At 39.5% G+C, this 9,940-nt stretch overlaps 1 protein-coding gene across 1 annotated transcript in view; it reads right to left on the bottom strand.

Annotated features, from left to right (window-relative positions):
- LOC143021635 (uncharacterized) overlaps positions 1–720 on the bottom strand; it is a 75,566-nt gene extending 74,846 nt beyond the window's left edge. Inside the window, exon 1 of the mRNA XM_076179241.1 lies at positions 527–720. Coding sequence (XP_076035356.1) covers positions 527–701 — 175 coding nt within the window. The 5' untranslated portion in view covers positions 702–720. The remainder of the gene's footprint in view (positions 1–526) is intronic.
- Positions 721–9,940: the final 9,220 nt, after the last annotated feature.

Consider the following 9,940-nt stretch of genomic DNA (forward strand, 5'->3'; position numbering starts at 1 on the left):
AGGTGCTCCACAAAGGTCTAGAGAAAAAGAAAAGAAAAATAGTAGAGGCAGCCTACATTACTTCCCACCCCTGCATCAACCATAGGGAAGGGTTTATAAAATTAGCAGGAGCGGTAAGTACTCTGATTGTCAAGGAGGTAAAAAGGACAATTGAGAACGGAGGGAGAAGTGACATAGTCGGAGTCGGGTAGAGGACGGATGAGAGTATAGAAGGAGGGGAACACGGCAAGGATGGATTATATAAGCTGTTAATTTTCTGAAACTGTATGTACTTTGAGAATGTCCTGGTAAGGACGAAACGTCAGTGAATAAAACTCCAACTGTTCTTTGTGTTTAACTCACCACCCTTCCACTCATTTGTCTTACATACTTCAATATATATATATATATATATGTATGTATGTATATATATATATACATATATATATACATATATATATATATATATATATATGCATAGCGTATGTATATATGTATGTATATACACAGGGTAATAAACATGAATGCGTGCAAGAACTCGACTTACCTTTCATGTTCCACAGTTGCAGATTCGCTGTAGGATGAGACGAGATGCAAATTGAGACTTGTGTGCGTTTTCTTATATCTGAAGGCCACAGAGCACTCCTCGTTGTCATATACTCAAGCTTATCAGTGGCACTATGAGATGCCAGGGGCCACCAGCCCTCCACACCCAGTGCCATCCTTTCCCTCACTGCATACGTCGCTGCGGTGCAGCCAGTTAGGGGCGGGAGGAGGGGGGAATGTTTTGTTGAGTTTGTTCTGGCTTTGGCAGAATAATTGATTTAACTATTCATTTCAATTTTATTCTATTTACTTATTTCTATTTTTTCTTTTTTTTTATTAATTTACTTATTTATTTGTGTATATATTTATCTATTTATTTATTCATTTATTCATCTATTCATTATTATTATTATTATTTTAGTCAGCGTTCAGTTTCATCCTTTACATGGTGTTTACTATTTACATGTATTAAATATATATATATATATATATATATATATATATATATATATATATATATATATATATATATATACACGTGTGTGTGTGTGTGTGTGTGTGTGTGTGTGTGTGTGTGTGTGTGTGTGTGTGTGTGTGTGTGTGTGTGTGTGTGTGTGTGTGTGTGTGTGTGTGTGTGTGTGTGTGTGTGTGTGTGTGTGTGTGTGTGTGTGTGTGTGTATGTGCGTGCGTGCGCCAAGAAACCAAAACCACATGTGCGCTCCCACTCACCAGCAGGAACCTGCTAGTGATTAGATACTAGGCCCGGGCGTTCACAGGTGACACGTTCTCAGACGTGCATCGAGCCTTGGTGTCGTCGTCGGCTTTATCGATTTGTGAGATCGAGATAAAGGTACGGAGTAGGGTAGCCAACCCACACCAAATCTAAGAGAGACTTAAAACCTTCTTACTCAATTACTTCGAGAGGTCATAACTTGCAACTGGTAAGTTTACGAGGTCGTAACTTGCAACCAAGAAATAACATTACGAGGTCGTATCTTGCAACCAAGAAATAACATTACGAGGTCGTGACTTGCAACCAACAGAAAACATTATGAGGTCGTAACTTGCAATTGAAAATATTGTAACCCAGAAATAACGTGGATACAACAGGACAAATAACGTCACGGGGTTGTAACTTCCAGACGGCAACATGACGAGGTCGTAACTGGCAATCGATGAACCCTGTAACCATCCAATCCATGGAGTGTCTCAGACTGGAAGCAGGCGGCCTCACGGCACCCGGTAACGGTCCTCGTGCCCCTTCCCCTCCCACCACATCTCTCCAGCAAGGGTCATGAGTGGTGAAAATCAACCATACTGTGAAGATTGCTTAATCCCCATGACTATTAAACATTTGCTGGTTGAATGCCCTAATCACAGAGAACTGAGAGAGCGTCACTTCCCAAATAAGAAAGAGAGAGATGGTAACTATAATTTGGCCAAGATATTGGGAAAAGAACTGCAGTATGATTATGAGGGAGTCATTAAATTCTTAAAAGAAGTTAACCTACTTGATCAAATTTAGTAACAAATACAAATTAATATTGAAATATAATCCTACCACTCTCATTTCATTGGATATACTCCTACATATATATATTTACTCAATCTTCTCAATTTTTTCCTGACCAACACTAAGGGCCTAGTTAGACTCTGGACTGGTTGGTCCTAAAATGTGTAATAACAATAATAATTAAAACCAAATAGCTTTTAACTCTATTCAGATCTTAACATAATTTAACACCATATATATATAACCATTACACTATTTGATAACTAATACCTGATACTGAATTTAGATTTATTAATATTTACCTTCATCTATACATAGTAAATCACTATTATCATTATCTATACCCAAAATTGAGTCTTAGAATTTAACAATTCGGCGTCTATGACCTCTGCAGTTACGACGCCAGATAACTTTTAATCAATCAATCAATCAATCTCCGGCAAGGGGGGACGTTGGTCCTGTTGTGTGACTGCAGGGCTTTTTCTTGGATCCGGTCAGGGAACTGAATTCCAGCCGCTCGGGGTTACCACCCCGGCTGCTCATGCACGTAGGGCAAAAGTGTAAGCTTGATTCTTAACCCCCCCCCCCGTTGGGTCTCCATGGGGGGAGGCGTCCCCCTTAGATTGATACAATCACCTGGCGACAGAGGGTTGACATTTTTCAATAAGGAAACGCATCTTTACATTTTGCTCAAACTCGGGACCGATGATGGTCTCCGGCCTGAACAGGAGCTGGGCCGATCGTGACCCCTCTCCAGGCCAGGCTGGGGTCCGCCCTTCTTAACTGAATAAGATAGATTGGCCCAAGCCAGAATTAAATATATAAAGTACATCATCGCACTGATGGGGTTGTCTTGGCCTAAGGGCCCCATCCACGGTGCGATCTAGTCTTGACGCCGCCGGCCAGACTTGATCGTGCGAGTCGGTGGTCAGACTGATGTGCTTGATTACCTCACCGTGGTAGTATATGATTGTCGTTCCAATTATAGGAATCAGTAAACTAAATATAACACTATTTGGGACCACTACTTTAGTTAGTTAGTTAGAGGGCAGGATAGATAAGATGGGGAGAGGGTGGGAGGGTGGATTTGGGGGTCTAGTGGAAGGAAAGAGTGTAATGGAAGGAAGTAAGAGTTATGATAGATGTGGGGCAGACCCACTTGCTCGGTTAGTTTATAGTCATTGAGACTTTATATATTCTTGAATTGGCCGTCCGCCATCGCATACATAATACACGATGAATACATTAATTTCACCTCCTCTGTCACCACTGTCACCACCACTATCGGTCCTCGACCATTTACACTTCTATTAGTCTCGTAATTCCACTCACAAGGCCCCTTGCCTTCGTTACGTCAGTTCCAATAACTTTCAAGTTCCTCTTATTCAGTAGGCCCCATGCTTTGTATTTCTCATATAATTCAGACCAGTCCTTAGGTTAAGGAAAGTTAATTAGTTCTTTTCTTTTCTTTTCACTACTATCACACTGTCTTGGTTACACTCAGGATCTCTCTCCCTCGTCTGCTCTCGAGATCTCTATATCATACGCCAAGCCACCTTCGTCTGAGCTCACTAATTTTTCTAATCCAATCTCCTCTGACTTCTCAAATAAATGTGACTCCTTATGGGCGTGACTTTGAATTCATGCACCAATAACTTTTCTCCTCCTCCATCTTTTTCCTCCAATCCCGAAAGCTGTTACATTGTCACAAGCAATATCGTTTACCTCAGCATTTGTCAAACGAAAATAGCTTGCGCTCACAGCATGTATGTTACATCAGCAATTATTACAACAGTCACCTCCCGTCGGCCGTGTTTATACAGACAGAACGGCGCCTCCAGTCTTTGTTTATAAAACAGTTGATGCTGAGCTAACGCGAGTCTGACTAAGCTATTGTCGCCTGTCGGCGACTAAACAATCCACGGACTCAGCACTTCAATACCCTGGTGTTTCATAACCTTATTAGCATTCGTACTCCGGTCCTCTTCATCTACTGAAATTTCTACCTCAATCTACCGGCCTCTTACATTAATGTTCTGTACAAAGTATGCAAATAATGTTATGTACAAATAGATTCCACAATACGTTGGCCATCCTTGAATGTGGTACAATATTTACAATATACTGTATTGATTATAATGGATGTATACAATGATTTGATGAAGAGTAACAATTTTATGTACAGTTAAGATATGTGCAATTAGGGGACACTATAGCAGTTGTGGCGAGTTGCCACAGGACAAACCAAAGTCCATGCAGCATAACACGATTCGACCAGATCTGTCTGTCCGGCGGCCTCAAGGCAAGGTCGTACCGTGGATGGGGTCCTTTAAGCACAGAGACCGTCCCTTGATCTCTTCCACTTCAGTGACGATCCTCGCAGTCTTTGTTCTGGCTAAGACCGGACGGTTTTATTCAGGACAGGTGGGTTAGGTAGGGGGGATTGTGTTGATGGGCTTTGAAGACGGGCAATGGGAGATGATTATCTCCGACGTCCCCTACTTGCAGGTACCCGTCGTTAGTCCTTGCATATGATACCAGTGACTGACACCTTAACCCTAAGACTAAAATAATAATGAATAAAGAAGGGAACTCGATCTGGTGGGTCTTGGTCCTCCATTGTCAGGATATTTACAGGGAGTGCGGCGACCGTCCCTCTTGGGTGAATCAGGTCTTGATTACCTTTCACTGTTCTAACCAGTCTGTGGCAACGCGTACTTCACGGACACTTGCTAAAACACTGCTGAGGTCCCTGACCACGTAATCAGTCCATCTTGTACGTGGTTCTTCTTCCCGGAAAATTTCTTCCTTCTGCAATAGCGTCCACCGTAGGTCATCCTTTTTTTTTTTTTTTTTTTTTTTTTTTTTTTTTTTTTTTTTTTTTTTTTTTTTTTTTTTTTTTTTTTTTTTTTTTCATTCGAGCAATATGGTCGGCTTACTGATCTCTGAGATTATTATTATGACGTCTCGTCCAGTCTTGGTTGGCATGCATCGTCAAATACTAGGCCTAGTATTTTTTTAATATACTATTCTGAAGAAAAAAAGATATAGGACGAGATTGTACACTCATGCAACAGAACTCTTTTCATAACTTCATCGTATGCTCCTTCGACTCAGCGTATTTCGGAGGCTGTATTAACATCGGTTGGCGGCTACAATTCTTTTTTCATTTCAGTTTTTGTCAAATTGTTATTATTCCCTTTAAACCAAGCCACTTCAATTTTCTACACTTATCATTGATTTCAAATTGTTTTTTCTCTATCAGGTTTTTCTAGGTGGCCCAGCTGTCTTCTTAATACATACGCACACAAATATATATATATATATATATATATATATATGTATATATATATATGTGTATATATATATATATATATGTATATATATATATATATATATATATGCTTGTAACCACGAGGAAATTAAAGATCGGAATACTGAACGTTTTCGTCTATTAAGACATTTTCAAAGTACATAGTGTCACAACAAAGAATAACTTAAATATAATAATATAGAAAACAGGAGAGGTCACACAACGTAAATACGAAAGGAATATCTTACAAAGAAACAAAAATATGAAAACAATAAATAAAATGGGTGACAATTGAAACAGGTGAAAAAATGTCACACAGCATAAACCTAGGTTTTTCTCCTATTAAAGTTTCCCGGTCAATGTTTCTATGATTAAAATATACCATGATCACAACGTTTTTATATTGGGACGCTCTGCGAATTTCATGAATCAGGGGATCAGTCTGCTCAATGCTGAGGTTAGGAGGTCTATACAAGACACCAATAATAACTTTCTTATTCTTGTCTATAATCTCTACCCAAATGGATTCCGTGCAGTCCTCTTCCTTAATCGAAGTGTTGATAATACAGTTTATTGTATTTTTAACGAAAAGTGCTACACCTCCCCCACTCCTGCCAACCCTATCCTTGTGAAAAAAATTATATCCAGGACTCAGTAATAGCTATAATATCGAAGCTCTGTACGCATGCTTTACCTCGCAGCAAATAAATTTTGATAATTATGCTTCTGCTATTTGTATAGTAAACTTTTAGTTTATCTTCCTTCCATCTGCTTTGGTGATTCTTTTCACAACCCCTCTCTAAGCTGTTTCTATTGCCTAGAATATATTCCGATACTTCCCCCCTACTCCCACGTAATCTACTCGAAAAAAATACTGTAGGATGCCTACTTCTCGTTCAAGGGATTCAGCAAGGAGCCGAAATCCTCTGGGCGACAAGTGCACCCAGTCCCTTGTATATAGATGATTCTTACCGTAAAAGCTGTCCCAGTTGTCGACAAATGCCCATCCATTGGCCTTACAATGTTTTGCCAGCCTGCAATTCATTGCAATAGCCCTGGAATGCCACATGCCTCCAACTCTACGCCTCGGAAGGATTCCACATACAACAGGAACACCTCCACTATTTCTAACCTTGTCTAGCGCATCCCGGAACCGCGCAAACAATTCATTACTCCCTAACTTACCTATATCATTACCCCCGGCACTTAAGCAAACTACAGGGTCCTTACCTTCCCTTACTAAACACTCTTCAATCCTATCTCTAACATCTCCTATCCCCGTGCCGGGGAAACTCACCTGCGTCCTATGTTTCCTGTCTTTATCCCAGAAAGCCCTGTCTAAGTACCTCATGTAGCACTTTGTATACATGTAGGAGATACAAGTAAATGTGTAGTTATAGTGAATCTTCTAGAACAATCAAATTGCCATTCTGTTTACATAATTAATTATCAATTATTTTGTAATGCAAAAGTTGAATAAATGAGATAGATTATTAATATTATCAAAATAATTTGAATTATTGTATAACTGAAATATGAATGAATGTAAATTTCTGTGTATAAAGAATAATTGTGGAAAATTAAAATTAGCAACTGCCTTGGGCACGCGAACAGCGTGAAATAGCGTCACGCAGTCAGACGGAGACGAGCGGACATTCGAGTAACTTACGAGTGAGAGAGTGTGAGACACGTGTTGTTATTTTCCCTGTGAAATTAAAAGTTGTGAACAAGTGAACACTCCATCGTTTCTTTACCACCTTTATTGAACCTACGTTCACTTGATTGTCTCCTACAACCAAAATCTTACCTGTGGGCAGGGATCCAGGGTCTGTCTTTTCCTTCTTGAATTTTATTTGTTTCTTCTTCCTGCAAATTCGCTAGAACTTGAAACGAGTTCTTGCAAACGAGTGGGGCTGGTGAGGGCTTTTTTCCACACTATTCCGCATCTTTTTTATCGCCGTTTTCCATCCAATATTAGGGTGATGCAAAAAATTACCATCTCAAAATATTGAAGACCTCCTCTAATTTGGTTGAATTTAATATAAAAAAAAAAATCTGTGCAAAATTTCAGCACAAATGAAGACATTTCAGAGGTTACTATCATCCGTTGAACGTTTTGCATGTGGTTATTTTCTATCTCGCCCCCCCCCCTTTATGTAGAACAATTATACTGTAGAAAAGGGTAGAATGTAGATTTGTTCAAAACTTTCAGTCAACAACACAGTGTAGTCATTACAGATTCTCAATCACCTTCTATAAGCCTTGCCACCTCATCCCCTCATCCCCACAGACGCTGTGGCTGCAGCTGGCATCTAGATGAATTACTTATTACCCTCACTGTCTTCGTTGAGAGTGGTTGTGTTGCTGTTGTACTCATAGAGTGGCATACGCGTCACAAAACAGCTGTCTGGTTTATAGGACATCATATGGAGTCCCTTAAAGAGACCCAGCTTCCATCTAAGGGGGAAACAATGACGTTGTTCATGAACTACATGATAAAAAGAGAACAGGTTAAAATAGCTGCTTTGTCTGCTGCTAGAGATGTTATGGAAGTTTGGAAAAGGCACGCATCCCAACAGTGTTGAAATGCCATGTGTTGGAGAAAATAAAGAAATTTTTCAATTAGTGGGAGAAACTTAAAAAGAACAAATAATAAGAAGCAATCGCCTGTTCTACTTCAGAAACATGATGAATGAAAAAAGGAATTGGATGATCTGTTTGACATTGCACACGCAAATGCTCCTGACATGATAAAGATAGATGAAGATCATGAGTTTCTGATGCTGCAACGACAAAAAGGACGAAAAAAGGCAAAATAGCTGGAGTGGATAAAGTTCTTTCACAAAAGGAAGAGATCGCTAGAGATAAGTAAACATCGCTTGAAAAAAATAAGAAGGGAACAGCTAATTTTAAAGCAGCAGTGCTCTCAAGTTAAAATTTACCAAGTTTGAACGAAGTAAGTTCAATATCAGATGAAGAATTAGTTGCCGTAGCCATCAACTTCGAGACAAAGTAGATCAAAATCTAAGAGAATAAAACTTTTGGATTCCTCAATGCTTGTACCACTTGATGCTGCAAAATTAAGTGATGGAGCTACTTCTGAAATCTTGATCCCAACAATCGGTGTCCTCGGGCAAAACCCTGAAGAATATAGTGTTAGCCATTCATCAGTACGAAGAGCGAGACAAAGGAACCGCAAGGTGATGGCAGAAAAATTTAAGCAGGATTTCAAAACAAATTCTCCTCTTCAAATACGCTGGGATGGCAAACTAATTAAAGATATTGCTGATCATGAAAATGTTGAACGCCTGCCAGTCCTAATTTCTGGCCAAGGAGCTGATCGGCCTCTTGGTATTCCCAAGCTTGCCAGTGGAACAGGTCAAAACACTGCAGACGATGTACATCAGTTAGTATTGGAGTGGAATATATCTGACCAAGTAAAATGCACCACTGCTTCCAACACAGGTTATAAGAGTAGTATTTGTACATTACTAGAGCAGAGAATGGCTAGTTTGCTGACATCACATTTTGGAATTAGTGTTAAAAGCTGCAGTTTCAGTCTCCTCGCCAGCATCCTCTGTCCCTGACATTCAACTGTTTAAGAGATTCAAACGAAGTGGGTGGAAATTAATAAGATAATTTACCAAACAGCAGCAGATGACCCTAGCATTAGAGAAAATCTCAGATACAGAGGAAATTATTCAATTTGCTCAAAATCAGCTTGATGAGTAACAGCCCCGTGATGACTACAAGGAATTACTCGAGTTAACGAAAAATTTCCTTGGTATTACCCCGAAATCAGGAATCAGCTTTAAATCACCCGGAGTTTATTACGGAGCACAATGGATGTCTAAGCTAATTTACTGCCTTAAAATCTGGATTTTTAAGACTGAGTTCAAATTGACTGAAAAAAAGAAAAGAAGACCGAGAGATGTTTGTTGTTTTTCAGTTGCAATATACACCAGATAATGGTTTACGGCGTCTGTAGCTTCATGCGACCCCCATTCAGATTTGCATTTTATGCAGTCTGCTGCTCTACAAGCAAAAGGATGACAAAATAGCAAGCGCTGCACTGAATACATTTTTTAGACATTTGTAGTACCTCTCTAAGGAGCTTGTGGCACTCGCATTTTTATTCAGTTGTTTCACATGAGACAAAAAAAAATGAAGCGCGCTCTATAGAAACCAGTAGACTCAAAACCGAACAAACGAACTTCAATGAATCCTGAATCAGCTGGACAAAAACAACTGCAGGATTTTGTTACTGCTAGCACAAAAAAAAAAAAATCTTGGAAATTACAAGGTTGCCTTGCACATTTCTCTAAAAAAATGCTGAGAAATGGAATGATGATGAGAGTTTTGTGAATACAAGAGACATCGTATATGGGCTCAAAGTAGTAAACGACACAGCAGAAAGAGGTGATTGATAGAAGAAAATAACAAACGGATAACCAACGATGAAGAGCAGAAGCAATACCTTTTACAAGTTGTGAAAAGTTACAGGTCGTCACTCGCAAACAAAGACAAAAAAAAACAACAACAACAATACTCTTGCTTCACAAGAAACAAAGTTCGATTCATGCACGTGG

Source organism: Oratosquilla oratoria, chromosome 42 (assembly GCF_046742065.1).
Source record: "Oratosquilla oratoria isolate Oo_2021 chromosome 42, ASM4674206v1, whole genome shotgun sequence".
NCBI classification, from domain to species: domain Eukaryota; kingdom Metazoa; phylum Arthropoda; class Malacostraca; order Stomatopoda; family Squillidae; genus Oratosquilla; species Oratosquilla oratoria.